The sequence below is a fragment of the Nuphar pumila genome, chromosome 12, assembly GCF_984573655.1.
Source record: "Nuphar pumila chromosome 12, dmNupPumi1.hap1.1, whole genome shotgun sequence".
NCBI classification, from domain to species: Eukaryota; Viridiplantae; Streptophyta; class Magnoliopsida; order Nymphaeales; family Nymphaeaceae; genus Nuphar; species Nuphar pumila.
The window spans coordinates 33584095-33606550 of record NC_143260.1 but is presented as its reverse complement, the minus strand read 5'-3'; the positions used below and the strand labels follow the sequence as shown (position 1 = coordinate 33606550).

Sequence of the window (22456 nt, the reverse complement as noted above, 5' to 3'; positions counted from 1 at the left end):
AGGGAGACTGTTGAGAAGTGTAATATGGTTATATCATTTTTGTATTTGTATTATTTATGCTACCCTCTCTTTGTACATGATATTATTTATGATCTTGTATTTTAGCTGATAGGTAGTGGATCAACCAATTTTGTCTTGTAGTGTAGCCATCAGGGGCGCCCCCCTTTAAGATGTATCTCTTCTTTTTTTTTTTGCTTGCTTATGAAGCATTGTTAGAGAGCCTTCTTCATCTTCTTTCTTGTGGTTTGCCTTTGTGTGCATCTGATAGATACATTGTGTGTGTGTGGTGTGTAAATGCACTGCATGCAAGCACAAATACAAAAACATGCAGTTATGCTATATTTTACAAAATCTTTTACATATAAAATTATAGACTGGCAATCATGAACTAAAAGTTGAAAACATCTCAAAGATGCATAGACTAGCGACCAATAATAAACAAATATGTATCCAACATTGGACACTTATAATCCTGCTCATTGATCACATACTGACTGGGTCATGAAATGCATAAAGTGGGATGGGTCCCAAACTATGTCACATGGGTGCGGGGGTGCGGCACTTTCAAAAAACTTGGGTGCGGGGGTGCGGCAAATATATATATATATATATATATATATATATATATATATATATATATATATATATGAAGTCCAAAAGTTGGGCATAAATGACCCTGGGTGCGTTGACTGCGCCCAGGGTCAGGTTGACTGCATCGGGTGTGGGTGCGGCACCTAGTTGGAGAGTCCCTGTGACATAGGTCCCAAACCTAGCTGACTTTTGTGCGAGATGTTACATAGCTTGTAAATTATTCCCTGTTTTATTGTTTGACGGTGCCATATGATTTGTTGCAAATGTTTGTTTTTCAGCTGTGTCCATCATACAAATTTCAAGAATCATTGTAAACTAAACCTGGTTGATACTGCTGCAGTGAATCTGAAATAATTTACTTTATTCCTAGTTTTCTTCAGTTGCTATAATTTAGGAAAAACCGCAACAAACTTTTCGCGACTGTATGCTCTTGATGCTGAAAACCCACTGTTCTTGAGCCATGTCTTCGAGGACCTTTTTTTTTTTTTAAGTACGAACAGGATCTCTCCTTCACTGACAGTGGATTTTAATTAGCTTCATGTACTATTTGAGTTGCAGCTAGAATCAATATATGGGTTCTGTGACCCAAACCTCGTTGAGCATCTTGATCAGCATGAAGAACAGCCCAATGTTGTTTTCTATTGGGGGTTGTTTTTCAACAATGACTGCGAGTTAGACCTTAGACATGTCCAAGATGAATTCATGAGAAACACAGAAGATGGCTGTCAATGCTCTGCTGGTTGTAGAGTAGAATTATCTGTGATTAGTTCTGCCGAGATGCCAAAGGATGTGCTTGTGGGTATTGGTCAGAGGAAACGTTCCAAAGCATGCTGGACTAACTTTGACTACAACTATCACAAAGAGCCTGTGTTCTCGCAGCATTTGCAGAATTATTTTGTTGGGTATGTAGCATGCAGTGAAGTTGAATATCCTAGTTCTGAAGATTAAATCAGAAGGTATTGTACGTAATCAACTTTCATGTGTTAAGCATGGCTTTGCAAATTTTGTTCGCCGTTGGTCAGATTTTGGATGGAGTCGAGATTTTCAAAACCAAAAGGTCACAGATTTTATCACATTGAGGGATATTCCCCACGTGTGTGTATGTGCGTGCGTGAGTGTGTTACTTCCAATCTACTCATGAAAACCTCCACAATTGGTCACAGTGAATCAAGGTGCTTTGGCAGGTTCTTCACGTCAACAGATACAGGTGAATAAAAGGACTGAGTACCACACTTTAGGAAATGCTTGCATCTCCGTAAGCATGATCCTACTTGTGTCACAGGCACACACATACACTCTCTCTCTCTCTTGAATATGCACAAAAAAATGACAGTTTTGGAAAAAAAATTGGTCATGAATAAACACCAAAAATGGCAGTTTTGGAAATTTTTTGCTCTCATGAATATACACAAAAAAATGAGTGGTGGAAAACTTTTGGTTCTCTCTCTCTCTCTCTCTCTCTCTCTCTCTCTCTCTCTCTCTCTCTCTCTCTCATACACACAAAAACGACAGTTGTGGAAAATTTCATGGTCCTGTCATTTTAATACCCAGATAGTTACGTTTCTCTTGTCTGGTGCATCCCACAGTGAAAACCAGGACTTAACGTGGCACCGGAAAGGAGATGCTCAAACTATAATAAAAAGAAAGAAAGGAGATGGTCAAGAAAATAGCTGAAGGGAACTTTTAAGTTAACCTTTTTTTCATATAGAACGGGGAAACCACCCTTGGGATCAGAGACCTAGTCGTGCTGGCTAAGCTTGCTGTAGTTATGGTCCTAGGGAGTTGCCCGGCTTCGGCTGAGCAAGGGCTTATCCCATAGGGGGTATGACACTTTATGGGAATGGAACTGTGTCCACCTGTCTAGTGGCAGGCCCCTTCACTGCACCAAACCCCTTGCGGCTGACTTTTAAGTTAACCTTGAAGAAGGTTTTTTCACCCCCTCTTCCCCACTAGGTAGGTCTCCTCTTAGTTTCAGCACTAAGGCTAGTGGTTGTTCGCTTAAAGGTTTGAACATGAGATCTCTGAGAAGCCTTTGGAGAAACATGTTTTTTCCCCTAGCTAGGTGAGTGAGACTGCACTTGATGCCAACATAAAACCACCATATCCTGAACTTAGAAGTTTATGATGAACGATCAGATGTAATCATTGCGCACTAAAAGTGTGCTGCTGCACTTGAGCGCCCTCAATCTCACTATTGAGCCACATGGCTGACTACTGTATCTCAGAGATGGAGGGCACTCAGGTGTGCACTTTTGGTGTGCATTGTGAATTCAGCTGATCTTTTTTCGAATTTTAGGCTGTAGTAATAAGCTCGAATTTTAGGCTGTAGTTAGACGATTAGAAGGCATAATTTTGTAATAAGCTTGAATTTATGTTATGACAGGAAAAAGCTCGATATAATTGTCAATCAAAAGGAGAAATTTTGGGCTGTTAAAAAATTGCAAATTTAAAAAACTTCTACCTTTCAGCTCTTTTCTGAAGTTTTGGATTTATTATATATCTAAAAAAACTGCAAATTAAAAAAAATAAAATTATTACCTTTGAGATAGTACATAATTAAATTATGATTGTTAAATTAACAGAAATATCATTATTTTTGTGTTTGCAAAGTTACCTTTTTGAGTTTTAGAATATCTGTTGTACTCATTGCAAGCGCTTGTTCGTCACGGAGCTTTATATTTCATATTCTCAGGTATCTTAGCGACATGCCAATATGCTTGAGGGATTTTCCTTTTACTTTGTTACTCCAATTCCTATACATAAGATAAAAGGATAGCATTTGAATCACCTTGCCAATTTGAAAGCCTTAGGCCCAATAATTATTGTTCTTATAACTAGGGCTGGGAAACAAGCCGAGCAGTTCGTGGTTCGGCTCGCCATGAAATCGTTTGTGCTCGGTTAATGTAGCACACGAGCTGAGCTACGAACAGAAGAACGAGCTGAGCGTGAGCAATGGATGCTCGGCTTGGTTAGGGGCATGTTAGGATATATTATATAAAATTTAAGTGCAATACTTGTTATAGAAAACAATTTTGTACAGCAAGAATATAAAGTTATAAGCAGGACTGTCATGTCTCCATATATATATATATAGAGAGAGAGAGAGAGTTAGTTGGTGTTAGAACTAGAGATATTTTATCTGTTTTATTTGGTGCAAACTGCTATCATATATATATATATATATATATATATATATATATATATATATATATATATATATATATATATATATATATATATATATATATATATATATATATATGAGAACTGAACATATTAGGCCCCATTTCTCGTTCTGCCCCATTTTTCATCATAGGTTTTGGGTATTTTATGATAGATCTGAACCGTTAGATATGTTTAGCATGCTCGATTTAGTGAGAATCAGCTCTTGGATCATTTTTTTTATGAAAAAACATGTTTTTCTGAGCCGAGAAAAAACGGTACCTTCATGACCAATGATTTTGGATCACCAAAAAAAAACTGTATACAGGTCAGATTGCAAAAGCAGATTCCCACTAAATAAACCCTATAGATCACATCTACAGTGTTAGATGTGAGAAAAAAATGCTTAAAACTATGATTTTTGAAAGGGCCTAATGAGACCTAACTAAAAAGGGAGCTTAACACATTAATATATATATATATATATATAGAGAGAGAGAGAGAGAGAGAGTTGGTGTTAGAACTAGAGATTTTATCTGCTTTATTTGGTGTAAACTGCAACCATATATTAAAAAAGACAATTTTTATTGCTGTATAGACATTTAGAACAGGACACTAGTCTCACTACACTAGGGGTGGCAATCGGATCGGGTTAACGGGTCAGAATACCTCAACACGAACATGACCCGTTTATTAAACGGGTCGGATGTGGCAAACACGAACACAACCCATTTATTAAACGGGTCAACCCGATAACATAGGCACGATAACCGACCCGAGTAACCCGAATAACCTATCTAACCCGAATAACACAATTAGAAACACAAAAAAAATATACATATTATACTTTTTCTGCAAATCTTAATATGTAATTGTAATACCAACATTAACATAAAACTTCAACATAAAGTCATAAACATAAAGACAACATCAACATAATTGTCTTACAAGTTACAACCATACTACAAACATATCCACCAAGTTGTCTTATAATCATCAAGATAAACATAAATAATTAAACGGGTTGACCCACCCGCCTAACCCGTTTATTAAACGGGTTGGCATACCCCTAACACAAACACGACCTGTTTAATAAACGGGTTAGGTGGGTAAACCGGTTTATGACACGAAACCGTTTAAGCCAAACCCTAACCTGGCTAAGAAGCGGCAGGGGTCAGATTTTTCCACCCTTAACTACACATAAGATCAAATGCCACAAAAGCCCAACACCACAAAACGGCAACTTCACAGGAGCTCGCGTACGAATGATCTCCCTTTTATTCCTTTATTATAATATGTCATACCATCACCACCACAACTGTCATCGTCCTATATTCTTTTTTGCAATTATCCTTGCACCTCCTCTTTTTTCAAGTCACCCTGTAAAATATAGAAAAATACCAACAAAAGAAACTAGTAAGCACGATTATGTGATGATCAAGTTACTCATAGTGCTAATCAAGATCACACACCAAGACCAGTCCTTCTCTTCTAATAAGCATAATCAAAACCCAGTTTTAGCAACACTCAATTTGTATCACTCAAACGGACCATCAAACTTAGTTTTGATTATGTTTTTTTGAGAGAAGGTTTTGATTATTAGACCGTGTTAACTAGGGAGGATCCGGAACAATTAAATACGTAGGGATGCGGTGAGAAATTGCACCATGGTGTACAAAATATCATATGAGAGCTTGATTTCACAAGATTTAGCAAAGATTTACATACTTGGTGCAATCAGTGCTTGGAGAGACAGGATAAGAAAGTTGCACTCCACATTTAGCTGGCAATGTGCTCACTAGCCCAATTTGTATCCCAGGTATCCTGAGAGCATTTGTCTTGAGACAGGTACATATAGTTCTTCTGTCAGCTGTGGTCGAAGCCGCGGCCTTGAGCCCCCTCACACCAGCACAACATCCAGGAATCAATGGCCCGCGGCCTGTGGCATAATTGAGGCATGGAGCCAAGTAGCTGATCACAGTCCCACATGCGATGGCCTCACTTGTTGGTGCAAAGAGCAACATACAAGCAAAGAGGGTGCAAGTGAATGCACGCATGGTGAAGCCAGCCATATCTTTGGTCCCTCACCCAACACTCTCTAGGACTCTCTAGTTGGGTGTTGGGAGGGTGGTATTTGGTGGTTTATATAGAAGAGTGAAGGCACCAACCGGGGGCTCCGCTTGTCTGGTAGGAGCAACTAGTGTACGTCAGCTTTTGTGTTGGGACGTTGCAGGTTCAAAACCCAATGGTATACTTGTTTAACTGGTAGGGGTCTGCCTAAGTTCAGCTTGCCTTTAAAAAAAAAGAGTGGAGGGGTGCAAGTAATTAATTGCAATGACAACTTCGTTTGAAAAGAATTTGGATCACGTGCAATCACATTGCTCAAAGTGAGTCTGTCCTTCACCTGACCACCACCCATTTGCTGTTGGGCCACACAACCTAAAAAATTGATGGTGGTCAGGTGCAGCGGCACGGGCATTTTGTGCAATGTGATTGAACCTGATCCAGCCTCTGAACAGATCCAGTGCTCGGAGTGTTAGTTTTTTTTTTTTTTTGAAAGGCAAGCTGGGGTTAGGCATGCCCCTACCAGTTATACAATGATGCCCTTGGGATTCGAACTTGCAATGTCCCAACACAAGGTGACGGGCACTAACTACTACTACCAGACAAGCAGAGCCCCCGTTGGTTCGGAGTGTTAGTCTTTACCTTAGAAGGGCCGAACACATTATAAGTGTTCAGCCCCGAGCATAACCTCTACCTTTCCCTCAGCCCAATGTTTTCAGTAGTCCTGAATCAGTCAATTCGTATAGAATCCAGCAGAAAATCGATACGAAACAGACCTGAACCAACTTATTTTCAAATAAATTTAAAATAGGTCAAAAATAGTTTTTTAATGTTTTAAATCTTGTTTGACACGTGTCTTTTTGCGATTGAAAGTTGCCCAGTTCAGTTCAATTCAGCCCCCAATAGAAATAGCCCGATTCCATAAATCGATTTGAATTCAGGGTCCGAGATGATTTTTTTGTTGACACTTTTCATCTTTTTTTTGTTTTGTTTTGTTTTGTTTTGTTGAGTCCTTGTCATAGGGCTTAGCAAGGTTCATCTACCTTGAAAGATCAGTAATCACATAGTCACTGAGGTAATAAGTGGAAGTGAAAAGTCTAGCATGAAGTATGAAGTGAGGAGCAAGTGTCTAAGAAATAGATTAATCCATTGTTGACAATGGAAGTGTGTAGGACGTCATGTTTAAAAGAAATGACAAAACCTATATTTTTTACTTAAAATAAAACTTTAAATTTTTACTCAAAAATATCCATCATATGTAGGTTTGGTAATAAAAAAAACATTTCTTTTGACTAGAAATGTTCATTTTCAACAATAACAAAAGTTTGATTCTGTATTGAGAGAAGCAAACTTCGCATAAGAGCATGTAAGAAGTGCTTGGTTTTGCAGACCCAAGGGGTTTGGCATAGTGGGATGAGGCCTAGACCATTCGACGGGCGGCCTAGGTTCAAATCCCATGGGCATCACCCTCGTAAGCCGAAGATTGGTGACTCCCTGGGGTCGGGGGGTATGCCCTCGGAGTTTTATACTTATCTCTGTGAACTTTTCCACTATCACCTCCAAAAAACCAAACTCTGCGATTAGGTCTCCAGGGATGGTTTCTTCGAGTAAAAAAAAAAAGTGCTTGGTTTCGTGCTTCTGAGATGAGCATATGAGGCTTATAGAAGCTTTCAGTAACTATGGTTATGACTCGAGGTTAATTAGATAGAGTTGGTTAATCTTCTGAGTTTTACTAGGTCGTGTTGATTGAAGAGAGATTGATTGTCTTGACTCCTCAGTCAGCTTTTAAGGAAGGGGAATGAATGATACATGGATTTTAAAAAAAAAAATCTTACCCTAAGATTAAGAACACTAGCTCTATTACATAGAGAAAAGAAGTCTGAACTGAAGAGCCGATTTTGCCTTTCCAAAATAGACAAAGGAAACAAATAGTCACTCTCCTTAGAGGGCCATACAGAGATCTGCATGAATCCTTCAACTCAGTCAGTTTGGCCATCAATGGCCTTGCCTTTGTATTTGGGTTTCGAAGATACACACTGCCCCTTGAGCCCATTTAGCTTGATTTTTGCCCTTGGCCTTGCAACTTGGGATCACAAGTTGAACCGAGTGTGAGCCAAGATACCAATGTCGGCCAAGGTCTATTTCATAGTCCTCATGGACAGTAAAGTTTACTCTTACATTCAATCTGTCGGCTAATGTCGATTTCACAGTCCGTATAACAACAGATTACCCTTGTATTCATGCATGTAATGTTGGACCACATCCATTTTGAAGTCCTTGTAGCAAGGAAGGGTACCCCTTCATTCAACATCAAGTGACTTATTGTGAGGAACATTTGAATGTGATTTTTGTTGGACATTACCTACCGTCCCAAAACTATATTCTAGTGTAATTAATATTTGGACCACCTCAGCTCCCTTGATTTGCGTAAGTTACAAGGAACCGGTTGATGATTTTCAATCAATCATTTTCTGCATTGATATGGGAACTTCTTCAATTTTTTTTTTTGTTTATGTAGAATTCATAGATGTGCATGTATTTGGTTTCTGATGGGATTTAGAAGGACTCAGTGCATAGATATGCATGCATTTGGTTTCTGATGGGATTTAGGACTCAGTGCATATGCATGTATTTGGTTTCTGATGGGAGTTGTGACTAGTTAATGTATGCTGGAGAGTCACTTATCCAGCTTTTTTCTTCAATAAAGTTATTCACCTTATGGGGAAACTGAATCATGTGAACCAGAAATGTGATGAAAACCATAATCTATATGAAGCAAACCTAGAGATAAAGAGTATAGAAGAACAAGAGGAGACACAAGATTTAAGTGGTTCAACTCTTGGACCAATGTTCATGGGCAAAAGGACAAAAATCCGCTAGCAAGATGTAAGGAAATACAGAAATGAAGTACAGAGCTATGAAAACCCTAATCCTTAATACAACTGAAACTCTCATGCCCAACTCTCAAAAGGATATATATATATATATATATATATAGAGAGAGAGAGAGAGAGAGAGAGAGTAATGGGTCCGTGCTAAATGGTGGGGCAACGCCCATCTAAGTGGTGGGCCCGGCCAGGAGGCCAGGAGAGATTGAAGCTTTGCTGTATGGTCCAATTCCCAAGTTCTAAAACCCCTTGGTCGCTCCTCTTGAGCATCAGGGAGTCTGCTGATTTAATATTACGATAAGGGATGCCTGTTAAACCAAATCTAAGATCTAAGATCCAATAACTCACAACCCATCAAGAGGATCTCTCTAGAGGATAAGCCAGAGAGGAGACCTAATCAAGCAAGTCTTCCAGAAAGCAAATGGAGAGAAAGATTGCACGTCAAGTCATAAGGATTAGGTCTCTTTTCCAATCCAAAATAGAGTTCCCTATTGTTGTATTGTCTTTACTTCTATTGTATTTTGGAAACTCATGTAACTTGATATGAGAGAGAGCAATGGAGGACGAGGTTATCCGTGGACGTAGGATAAATCTGATCCAATTGCATTGTGTGTGATCTTCACGTATCGTGGTTTGTGTTCATACCGTTTTAATGTGCACCTAGGGTATCAAACTCTTGATGTCCCTCAAGTTGAATACCTTAAGCCAGCCTACCTAGCTAAGTGTACAGAGCCCTTGCTGGTAGGATCAATCTGATCCAATTGCATCCCTTTTGTGTGTGTGTGTGTGTGTGTGTGTGTGTGATCTTCACATATCGTGGTTGTGTGCATTCCGGTTTAATGCGCACCTAGGGTATCGAACTCTTGATGTCCTTCAACTTGAATACCTTCAGCCAGCCTACCTAGCTAAGTGTAAAAGATCTTAAACAGTGTAAAAGATCCTAAAATTCTAGGACAAAATTTCTAAAGTTGGGATGGGTTTGGGTAAAAAGATGTCGCTTCTTTCCTCCCCCTTAGCTGATTATGTTGTTGGGTATCTTTGTGCAATAAGCAAGAAGAGAGTTACCTTTGGTGCATCCAAAAAAAATTATAGGAAAATGGGAGATAAAAAGTATATAACATTATTTCCTTATGTAAAGATAAGCAACACAAATGGGAGATAATAAGTACATAACAGTATTTCCTTATGTAAAGATAAGCAACACACTCGCATTGGATTAGCAAATTAAGTACCGATAGATACAGGCCAGAATGCTATTTTATAATCATTCAACACATTTCATAGATAGTATTTCTTTTACTGATAGATTTGAATTTAACAACTTGTGGGTAATGTTTTACTAAGACACGCATCCGGTCCGTTCATTCACCTCCCTCAAAGACCAGCAATAAGCATTTGTGTGTCTTAAATGTATTCACCTGCACAAAATAAATGAAACCTCCTTGTTTGTGCTGCACTGATCACAATAAGGGTTTGATGGGTTCAATCAATGCTGTCTTAAATCGGTTCACTTGGAAGCAAGAAAAAAAATTATCATAAGAAAAGGAAATTTTGCTTATAAGAAGTTTTGATATGATAATTTTTTTTAAAATAAAAAATTCACACTTGTTTGTGTAGCATGAGAAAAATAAAATAAAAAAACTTAAAAAAAAATGAGAGAGAAGAGGAGGGTAGTAGTGGTGGTGGAGCTTCTCTGACATGGTTTTACGAGAGGTGGGTGATGGTAGAAAATCATCAGGTGGTGGTGGTGGCAGCGGTGGTAGTAGTGGAGCTTCTTAGACACGGTTTTCTGAGAGTTGGGTGATGGTATGTGGTAGTGGTATGTTTAGGAGGATGAGAAAAACCTTATGGCTTTCCCATCTCTTATCACTTTTCCTACATCTTTCTAACTTTCAAACGTGCCCTAGGTGTATCGGTTTCTTAAAAAGAAAAAATTGAACTGGAATTGGCTCTTTCTTTTCAAGATCAGATGACTCATGTCATTAAAAAATACAAAATAATGTTAAAATATATTTTTAAACCCTTCAAAAAATACTAAAAGAATGAATTCAATAGACTTGAATCAGCCCCTTTCTAATCGTCTTTGGGCGGATTTTGACAACATTGGATTCAACCAATGTTGGAATGGGTTTCTGAATTAAATCATCTCTCAAAAAGATTCAGAAAGATGTGCCTGAATCAGTACGAAATCATTTTGAATCAGTATATTTATAAAAGGAATTTATTAAAAAACAAAAGATCCAAAAAAGAAGAAACAAGGAAAATACAGGAATCAAATTAAATATTGGCATAGAAGTTCAATCAAATTCTAACATACACATTTAGACCCCCTATAAAAAATACACATTTATTACTTAAAAATACAATAGCAAATAAATATCATAATTATTATCAGAAAACGTTTAAAAAAATGAAAAAAAAAACTAATTTAGGCCGATTTCAATTAAACCAGTGAGGTTGATTTGATTAAAATCGACTGATTTAGGTCGATTGGATTTTGACAACATTGGGTTGAACCAATCTAGAAGATTAATGGTGCAATTGTTTGAACATCGAGATCCTCTAGGAGAGATTCATGGACACGATCGGGTCCATGTTTTAATCCAACCTCTCTCAAAGGGGGCAATAGGGATGGAAGTGGACCGGGGCCGGGCGGGGGACAAGGTCTCCACCCCCGCCCCGTCTCTAAAATGTAACCTTCATCCCCGGTCCACCCCCGTGACGGGGGAGACTTTGGACCTCCACCCCTGCCCTGTCTCAACATTCTAATCCCCGCCCCGCCCCACCCCCGTCCCCGTCTTCGTCCCCGCCCCCTCCCCCTATAAGAAAATCATATAGTCATCACCATTCACAAGAATACCCACTTCATGCGATTACTGATAGTAGAATCATAGAAAATCCTCATAATGGGCAACCAAACAGTCACATTCCTCTAAATTTGATAGAAAAATAGAGACATTGTTGATATATACGCAAAAATGATGACAAACACAAAGCATTATCCACTTACAATTCAAGTTTATGAAAAAAAAACCAAGCCGATAAAATTTATATTCATAACAGAAAATCAATAATGAAAACAGTTCAATGGCAACCATAAAGGACCAAATTTGGGTTTCAAATATGACTATTGAACAACCCAAATGGTACTCCAATTTGAGAACCCATTAAACCATCAGAGAGAGAGAGGGAGAGAATACCAGAGATGGAATAACAACAATATGACAAAAAATCCAAGTCCTCCAGCAAGAAAGAGGGACTGCAATATGACAACAAACCGAGATCAAGGCATTGAAGACGATGAGGTGCTGTGAAAAACTCTCCTCCATCGCACGCGTGAGAGAGAGAGAGGCTTGAGGGAGGCATCGACAGAGATGGAAGGAGGGAGAGATGGCGTCGGCCAACGGTGGTCGGTGTCGGCCAACGATGGTCAACGACGGCCCGGCTCCAACGATAATGCAGATGGGGAAGCCGGGAGGGAAAGAGGCGACGGCCCGGCTCTAGTGTTAGGATTTAGGAACTTAGGGAATTAGGGTTAGTAAACAATAAGAGAAAATATAAAGGGGGCGGGGCGGGGCAGGGGAACGTGCCAGTCCATCCCCGCCTCCATCCCCGCATGGGGATGAATTTTAACCTTCATCCCCGCCTCCATCCTCGTTTCATGCCCTCCATCCTCGGTCCAAACGGGACGAGGCGGGGCGGGGCCTCGCTTTCCCTCGGTCCACTGCCATCCCTAGGGGGGAATATCACATTTGAGGATATGAGATCCCTGATATAAAAAATTCAAGGATTTTTGGTCTGATTGGGGTAGATATGGGTGGCAACGTGTCGGGTTTGGTTTGGACCCCAGGTACAACCAGATCCAGACCTGAATTGATATATTGCTATCGGGTTTGAATCTGGGTCCAATCAAACCCACCATTAGAGAAACCATACCAGGTAAAATATTATTTTTTTTCTTTTTTACATTGAAAAAATGCAGATCTTAGTCAAACTCGGTTCGAACCCAAGTCTGGTATGTAATTTCACAAACCATAGTTGGCTCCATATATTAATCTTAATCGAATCCTTCGGATCCAACCCAATATTAATCAGATCTTTGAGGTCCAACCCATATTGTAATTGAACCTTCTTCTTTATCACAAAACTCTGACACTCTAAGGTTTGGTATGGGTCGGGTCCGGGTCAAACCCAACCCATTGACACCCCTAGGGGTAGAGGTTCACTTAGATGTAGTGGTGTCAATGGGTCAGGTTTACCTAGACCAAACCCTATAGGATCCGGGTATGGTGATAAATAAAAAGACCTGATTAAGACTGATGTCCGGACCCGAAAGTCAGCTTAATACATGGACCCGGGTATAGTTTGTGAAATTTTATACCAGATCTGGGCCGACCAAAGTCCGATTATGACCTGCAATTTTTCAATGTAAAAATGATAAAAAGTATTGTTTTATTGGGTATGGTTTCTCTTATGGCGGGTCTAATTAGATCTGGGTTCGAACCTGATACCATACCCAAAAAATTGAAGTCAGGTTTGGTTCCACCTGAGTCCGAACCAAACCCAACCCGTTGACACCTCTAGTTAGATGGTGCTATCCATAGTTGCATAGAAATCATATTTTTGCCCTACTTATCCCGTTTCAGGTATACCAATAACTGGTATATGTACAAAACTGGTTTCAAATCAAACCAGTTTCAGAAACACCAAGAAACTTGTTTCTAAATGCATATGAAACTCATTCCTAAGAATATAAGAAATCAATTTCTTATACAAATGAAACCAATACCAAGCTTGGTTTCATCTGTAAATGCATTAGTCCCTAATATTATATAGAAAACCAGTTTCTTATATAAGAAGTGAAACCGGTATCCAACTTGGTTTCATCCATAGTGGTAGCAATAATTGTATTCCTCTCAAACAAGGTAAGACATGGAATAATAGGATTTCTGCAGCCCCTTTACAACTTGCTTACTTTCATTGAAACGATAGCTTCTCTCACTTCCTTCCAGGCTGCCACAAGAAGTTTTTTTTTTGTTTTGAGAAAAAGCGCCACAAGAGGTTATTTCTTTTTTAAATCTAAATATGATTTTTGTATTTTTTATATTAACTTCATGATTGAGATTTGAAAAGACATGCAAGAGATCATTCTCATACTTGCATATCCTTTTCATAAATTCTTGCAAGAGGCATCCCTTAAATCATTAGCTTCATATTGTTCTATGTTTTTTCTTTATTTAGTTATTATCTTAAAACATATTACTGATATGTTTTATGCAGTTTCATGCCCATGTGTATGAATAATAAGAAAAAGTAGCATGTTAATCAACTAGGCTCAGACCAGACCATGGTCAACTCGTTGTGTCATCCTAGTTGGTGGCTGCAAAGCATGATCTTGCTTAACTATTTATATACAGTTACTATGGATAAATATGTTTACGATTTATTAACTTGGATTATTCTTTTTCATGCAGGGCCTGATGGTTCTCACAGTCTCGCCTTCAATAATATATAATATGGTAGGACAATAACTGGGAGAAGGTTAGAGCCTTGGTTCAATTGGAGTGGTCTTCTTCTTGGAGTCTCCTATTTAGAAATGGCAGTGGATCGGGGCAGGGGCAGGGGACAAGGTCTCTACCCTAGTCTCATCTCAAAATCTTGCCCTTCATTCTTGCCTCTATCCTTGCACGGGTTTTGATTTTAACCTCATGTCCTCTATCCCCGGTCCAAACGGGGTGAGGTGGAGCGGAGCCCCATTTCTCCGGGGCGGGGCAGGGCAAGGCAGGGGGAAAAGCGTAAGTCCATCCCCGCTTCATATCCTCCATCCTGGCACGGGTTTTGATTTTAACCTCCATACCTGTTTCATTTCCTCCATCCCGGGTCCAAGCGGGGTGAGGCAGGGGCCCGTTTTCCCCGATCCACGGTCATCTCTACTGCTGTTGAACGTACTTGTGTGAGCTTCCATAAATGTAATTGTCACTCTTATGGTGTTCTAATGCAACAAGAGAGTGTTTCTTATTTTACATGTTAAATCTACTTTTTAGTTTTCTTTTTTTTTTCCTTAAAAAAATTCTTTTTAGTTTGTGAGATGGAATTATGAGATATCATGTGTAAGGGGTACCAATGGGTTGGGTATGACCTCATCCTGACCCCTACTCGATCCAGAAGTGTAAAGGTTTGGTAACAAATGAAAGGTTTGATTGACGATCTAGGTTGGACCTGTGAGGTCTAGTTAGCATACAGAGCCAGGTATAGCTTATGAAGTTTCTCACCAGACTTGGGTCTGATCCAATTTCCAATTAAGATCCAAAATCTCATAAAAAATATATGGACGGGTCGGGTGTATGTATAATTCTTATCGCACTTGGATAGTGTTTTCCTGTGATAGATCATGTGGGACCTGGGTCAAGACTCTGGACCCGGTATCAGCATTTCTTAGATCTGAGTCCAGATCCATCCATTTTTCGGAGGACCGAACCGTTGCCACCCTTCGGCGCAATGTAAAACCATAAATCATAATCATGCGGACTGGATTAAGATTTTAGTCAGCCTAGAAGGTCTATGAAAGTCGAGGCATGATCTAGTGTTGGGTCCGAACACCAGACCTTTTGAAGGCAGGGGGACGCGTGGGGCCCCCTTTTAAAGGGGAGGGAAGGGAGAGGAAAGTTGGGTATGTGATATCCAACGGTTGGGCCAAACACCTTTGTTAGGTGTTCGACCCAAAAAGTCACATTTGAATTAAGGGAGTCAACGGGTCGGGTTTACTCGGACCTGACTCGTACCAAATCCTATAGTGTCGGGTCTGGGTATAGTGATAAATAAGAAGACCTGATTAAAACCCAGGTCCAGACCCGAAGGTCTGATTAATACATGGAGTCGGGTATAGTTTGTGAAATTTTATACCAGACTTGGGTCTGACCTGAGTTCTGATTAAGACCCGCAATTTCTTTATGTAAAAATGATAAAAAAAATATTATTCTACCAGGTATGGCCCGGGTCTGATTCATGTAGTTGGTATAGGGTCTTGATATAGTTTCTCATATGGTGGGTCTGACTAGACTCGGGGCCGACCCAATACCATACCCAAAAATCGAGTCCAAGTCTGGTTTCACCTGATCCGATCCAAACTACCCCCTCTCCAGCTGGCCACGCTTGAAAATCCGCGGCTGGAATCGTTTGGGAAACTGTTGTGGAAGCTTGCGAGAAGCAGAAAAGGAAATATGTAAAAAGTGAACATGGAAGGAAATTAATCACATGAAAGCAGATAACAAGGGACGTTGAATAATTGGCGAAGCACGTGTAAAACTTGATATAATAATAAAAAAATCAATAACAATAAGAAAATATAAAAGAAAAAAAAAGAGGGGGAAGCGTGTGGATAAATGGGAAACGTGGAATAGTTGTTTGGGAAGCGATATGAGAAGTGTGATTTTAACATAGGATGCGCCCTTCCCACAACTGGAAAATGAGTTTTCCTAATGCTTACCGCTTCAAAAGTGCACTTCTCACACTCAGCGGGTGTTTTCGATAACTATGTCTTAACCAGTGTTGTCAGTATCAATGCGTATCGGTATCGGCTTGAATCTGCTGATATGTATCGTATCACCAGAAAATCAATATGACACTTACCCTAATAACTGACCTTAATAAATATAAAAAATAGCTTAAAATTAAATTTTAATATTATTTTAATGGTTTTAACATATCTTACGTTCTGATTGACACGTAATATTTTTTAATTATTTTTTGGCCTATTCAGAACCATTCAATTGAGAATCAGTATGGGCCGATTCACCTGAATGGTTGGCTCTAATTATTGACAACATTGGTCTCACCCATCAAATTAACTTTAAGCGTCTATTTGAGAGTTTATATAAAAAGTTGGTTGATATGAGTGACCAGATTTCAATCCTCTAGATCAGGGATGGCAGTAGACCGCGCCCCACCTCGTTTGGACCAGAGATGAAGGACATGAAATAGGGATGAAGGTTAAAATCAAAACTCATACAAGGATGGACTTATACTTTTCCCCTCTCCGTGACATCCCCGTCCTGATCCCCACCTTGCTTTGCACTGCCCCTTCCTCAATCCTTCTTTAGGGATGACAATGGACTGAAAATAAACAGGCCCCGCCCAGCCTTGCCCCGTTTGGATAGAGGATGAAGGACATGAAACAGAGATGGAGGTTAAAATCAAAACCCGTGTCGGGATGGAAAGGAGGATGAAGAGCAGAATCTTTATACCTGACGGGCACTGGAGCTCATGTTGAATGCAGACGAAGTTCTCTTGTCCCGAAAAAAGTTGCACAACTCATTATGGACAAGGTTGAGAATGACTTTATGTAAAATATCACGCATTTTGTCCTCAAGACGCTGACATACACCATCCCAAGACATAGTAGGGTCAATCAGACGGTGGGAGTTGATGCTGACGAGAGAACTTTGAGAGCCCTAGTTGTAGAAGGCAACGACTGCTGTGGTGTTCATGTTACTCCCAAACCCGAATACATAACCATTTTTGGGTTCATCGGTTGCAGTCACCCATGCTGCAGGATCAAAAGGCGGATGCTGAGTGGAGTCATCGCCATATCTCTCTACCATCTGCTACTCGTATGACTCCTACAAACTAATGATTACAGTATGGATTAATAATTAAGAATTACAGTGTTCATGGTAACTTGTCTATTACAATGTTTATTAATATAATAAATATATATTGTTATCGCTCTCACCTTCTCTTATACAAACTCTCTCATGCTCTTACGTTTATGTGTTTCAACAAACACATCCTAATTTCTTGTATTACTTCTTATGGCTCGAACCTCATGCTGCACATGAATTGATACACATTAACAATCGACTATCGATATACAATATTTATAAGATAAGTATTGAACAAGTGACAATAAAATACTTACGATCGACTATCGATATACACTATTTGAATGAGTCAGTGTGTGTCAAATTGAGAAGACCCTGCATCTGTCATTGTCTCGTGATATGTATGAGTAGCTGATGTAGGTGGGTCATGTATAGGTGAAACATCACCTACAAAACAATGAGTTAGAAATTCACAAAATGCATATTTAAACTAATTAAGTATACAATTATTTAAATGATATACCTATCAAAGCATTACGTGAAGACGATGACTAAGACTGGCTATCACTGAGCTGGAATCCTATAAACACGATTAACAAGTAACATTTTTTATATCAATATATAAGCAAAAATATAATGAATGCCTATATTTAAATATAACACAAAGACATCTACCTAATGATGTTCCACGGCCTCCACTTGGTTCTCAACCACTGGGTGCTCAACCACTGTTACCTCCACAAACCATATTCTAACACATCAAACATGACAATACATCCAAATCATTCATATCACATCACATCAATGTCCTATGATGTTACAGATATTATCCTAACCAGTTAAAAGAGAATCATAAGAATGCTATGATGAAGAAAATATTTAATTTATCATGCATTCATGGTGGATGTAATGATTTGATCTCTCTCTCTCTCTCTCTCTCTCTCTCTCTCTCTCACACACACACACACACACACACACATATATATATATATATATATATATATATATATATATATATATATATAATGTCATTCAATCACAAGAACTATGATACATACATTGATAACTTTATATTTTCATGTGCAAAACCATTCATTTGAAGCATGTTTGAAGCATTGATAACTTATCATTCATTTTCATGTGCAAACCCATTCATAACACAATATATTCATTTGAAGCATGTTTTCATGACACAATTTCATATGGAAGGCATAATCAAATTGAAAATAACTTCCTACAAGCATGTATACAATCACATCAAACATTGCAATACATTCAAATCATTCATATCAAAACAATGTCAAACATGTACCTGCAGCAAACACACTCCAATATTCCGCTAACTACTACCATGATTGGCATAAAATCCAGACTCTAAAAATAAAAACACTTCTATTTTCATACATTAAAATCATGCTCAGCATGATCTTCGAACTCCATCAAAGTAATCCTAGATATCTACAACTAAGTGCATGTGTGAACAGAAAAGTGTTGCATCCAATAAATTAAATAACCTATGATGCGCTTGCATCACTTACTCGCCACGGGTATTTACCCAATTTGCATTACTTTTGCCTTTGCATTTTTTTTCGAGTAACAGATTCAGTTACATTTAGTTGTAAGTAACACATCCAAATGAATTTTATATTTTGTACATGATATCAGGCCTAATTGAGTCCATAAATTATGACTACAACCAGAAGAACCACACAAAGCAAAATGATGACAATTAAGGAATTGTGCATGCAAAAGTTATCATAAACCAAATGCAAAAATAAGTAATTTATCTATATTTTCTTTATTTAATTCATCAAAAGTCCTCGTGCGACTGGACCCTACCTCGAGAGGTTGTGTCGCTGCGAGCGCTTACGCGTGTACGCGATACGGGGCTCAGGTCGTGGGGCATAAGCGAGATCCATTGCAGAATCTACATAAGACACTATGTTAAAATAAAGTTTATTACCCGATGACAAGGGGGTGATGCCCCCTGTCGGAAACAAGTCCGGACAGGGAGACACAACCCTCTGGTGAAAGCGAGACAGGAAGAGGCGTTGCCCTTGTCGACAGTAAGGTCAAGGCAGGGAGCGAAACCCCTTGCCAGAACATTCACAGGAGGCAAGAGGTGGGACCCCCCGAAGGGAAGCATCGGGAGGCAGGGGCTCGCCCTCTGCAGGGAATCAATCACGAGACAGTGGGTCTCGCCCCCTGTCGAGGCAAAATAGCAGAGCAGAGGGTTTCGCCTCCTACCGGGAAAACAAACAAGAGGCAGGGGGCTTCACCCCCTATTGAAATTATCTAGGTCAGTGGGGGCGAAGCCACCCCTGCCTGGGAAAACAAAAGGGCAAGGGGCTTTTTTCCCTGTCGATCATAACGAGGACAGGGGGTGGAGCCCCACTGTCGGCATTCAAAAGGACAGAGGCGAAGCCCCCTGTCCTATCGGAGAAAACAAGAGAACAGGGGTGGAGCCCCCTGTTCTGCCGAAGAGATCAAGGGCAAGGGGAGGGCCTGGCAGAGGCGACCGGGGCCTCTGCCAACCCCCGTGGACTATAGAGGGGTGGGGAGGGTCTGACAGAGGCTGTCGAGCCTCTACTGGCCCTCTAGCAACCATAGGGGGAAGGGGGAGGCTCCGACAGAGGTTGGCAGCCCTCTGCTGGACCTCTGGTGACCCAAATTTCAAGGAGAAACAACAAGGGGGAGGGTTACCTGCGGGAGGCGCCGATGATCGTCGTGGGCAGGGTAGGTGCGGGGAGAGTAGGCTTGGGTCGTCGACTCATCAAAAATCGCAGAGGGGGAGCAACGAGAGAGGGAACAAGAGAGGAACGAGAGAGGAGGTCACAACCTGGGTCCCCTCCTGCAACTACTTGAAAGCTCAGGGGGGGAGCCATTTCAAAAAACCTCAAAGGGGTGAGGTTAGAAAGGGGTTGCCGAACGGGGCTCGCCGGTCGAAAAAATGATGAGAGCGAGAGAGAGGGGAGCGGAGGTGAGAGGAGGACTGAGTCGAAGGGGGAGGTCGACGGGCGGCGGGCAACGGGTGGCAGGCGACGGGCGAGGGATGAAACAGAAAGGGAAAGAAAGGGGCGTGCATTAGGGTTTTACAAGAGAAATTAGCGACAAAACAATTCTATTGCTACTTGGCGATGGGAAATTTTTACCATTGATCTGTCGCTAAGTTGCGACGGATCTTGAGACAGATTTTTTTTGTTGCTAATCTGTCGTTAATTAACGATGGATTAGCGACGAAAGTTTTTCCATCGCTAATTCCGCAAATAATCTGAATTTTAGCGACAAATAATTTTTTCTAGCTAATCCATCACAAATTTGTGATAAATTATTTCTGTCGCAAACTTTTGTCGCTAATTAACAGTTTTCTTGTAGTGATTATCATATATTCTTTTTTTCATTTGACCTGCAAATTTTGCAGGTTTGAAGGTTCAAGCTCATCTCATCATGATACACAACAAGCTTATATTCAATGGATAATCATAGAAGATATGCAAATAATAGACAACATTTTAGATATAAATTTAGCTTGTCATAGATAAACAATTTGTTCTCTGGTGCTTCTTATTTCCCCCCTTAAGTGGCTCCGTATGGGCATGTTTGGAAGCAAGAAAAACTCTCATAAGAAAAGAAAGTTTTTCCTATGAGAGTTTTTTATATGAGAAGTTTTTCAAAAGAAAATTGTTCAATCGTTTGTGTAACATGAGAAAAACAAAGTGAAAAAATAGTCAGAGTGCTTGCCGGAGGTGAGATTGGTGGTGGTGGTGGTGATGGTGAGATGGATGGGGGTGGTGATGGTGAGACGGTGGTGGTGAGAAGTGGTGGGGAGTGTAAAAATAATTTTTTTCTTTGTAGGGAACATCCCCCTTCCTAGAGGAGTGTTTCCTATAAAAAAGTGCATGTTTTAGAAAAACTCTCTAGGCCAAAAACTCTAGTTTGTTTCAGAGGGTCAGAAAATTCATACTAATTTTCCATTTTGCATCACTTTTTCTATATCTTTCTCTCTTCCAAACGTGCCCTATATATTTGTGATTCTTGCTTTGAACATTTCTTTTCGCGTCTCATATAAATGTCATGATTATAGTTTTAGTCTTTCCAAGGTAGAATGTGATAACTTCAAAAATTATAGTATTAAATTACATATTCTATACTGTGAGGACCTTTTGACATGATCAGGATTATTTTCTTAGGTATTGGTCAGAACAACCAACCACTTAGGGCATGTTTGTTTCATGCAATTTTCATTAGAAATTGCTAATCTTGCATCCTTTTCCCTCCCTCTCCCACCATGAGACAAAAATAAGAAAAGAAAATGACGTTGTGATCGGTCTAATTAAGGGAGGCGAAAAAAGAAAATGTGGGTTAATTGAGTGACACCCCCCCCCCCCACACACACACACACATTTGTGAACATCCTCCTACTTGTGCTCCTTACCTTATTTATATCAAAAGGAGTTTGTTGGAAAAAAGTAACACTTCAAAAGCATGGTGGGCCTTTAGCAACATTTTAGAAACATCACTTAAGCCTTTGCAATGCTTCAAAAATGTAATGGGACTTTAGCGATACTTCAAAATCATAGCTAAAGCCTTTAGCGATACTTCAAAAGCACGATGAGCCCTTAGCGATGCTTCAAAAACACATAATTGGGGGAAAGTTGCAAAATACAGTACAACTATTACATATTTGGGAGAACATTCGCATATTCTCATATTTTGCCTCACTTCATACATGCGATCAAATATCTAAATATGTGAATTTACTCACAAATATCTGAATTTTCTCTCAAAATATGAGAATGTCCTCCCAAATATATGATTTTTCTCCCAAAATATGTGAATGTCATATTGTATTTTGCGACCTCACTTCCCAAATATATACTTTTGAAGCAGTGTTAGAGGCTTTAACAATGCTTTTGAAGTGTCGCTAAAGGCCCATTGTATGGAAGAAAATTCACAAATACAAGAAAAGATTTACATATTTAAATATTTGAGAGGGAAGTTCACACATCTAAAAGAAATTCACATGTGTGAGTGAAAATGTTCTTTTATAGCCAAAAAAGTTATGGTTTTGGACATCAGATTTTGAAAAATTGTAGAGTTTTTAGGACATCTGTTTTAAAAATATCATGATATATCCCTTTTTTTTGTTCA

General features: G+C 39.6%; 1 protein-coding gene across 1 annotated transcript; it reads right to left on the bottom strand.

The window, feature by feature from the left end:
* Positions 1–4600: 4600 nt before the first annotated feature.
* LOC149820618 (non-specific lipid-transfer protein 2-like) lies at positions 4601–5881 on the bottom strand. The gene is made up of 2 exons (XM_089983727.1): positions 5482–5881; positions 4601–5133 (listed from the first exon to the last, which is right to left on the bottom strand). Exons 1-2 carry the CDS (start codon positions 5823–5825, stop codon positions 5124–5126), a joined length of 354 nt encoding a protein of 117 aa, XP_089839853.1. The 5' UTR covers positions 5826–5881; the 3' UTR covers positions 4601–5123.
* Between the last annotated feature and the right edge of the window lie 16575 nt (positions 5882–22456).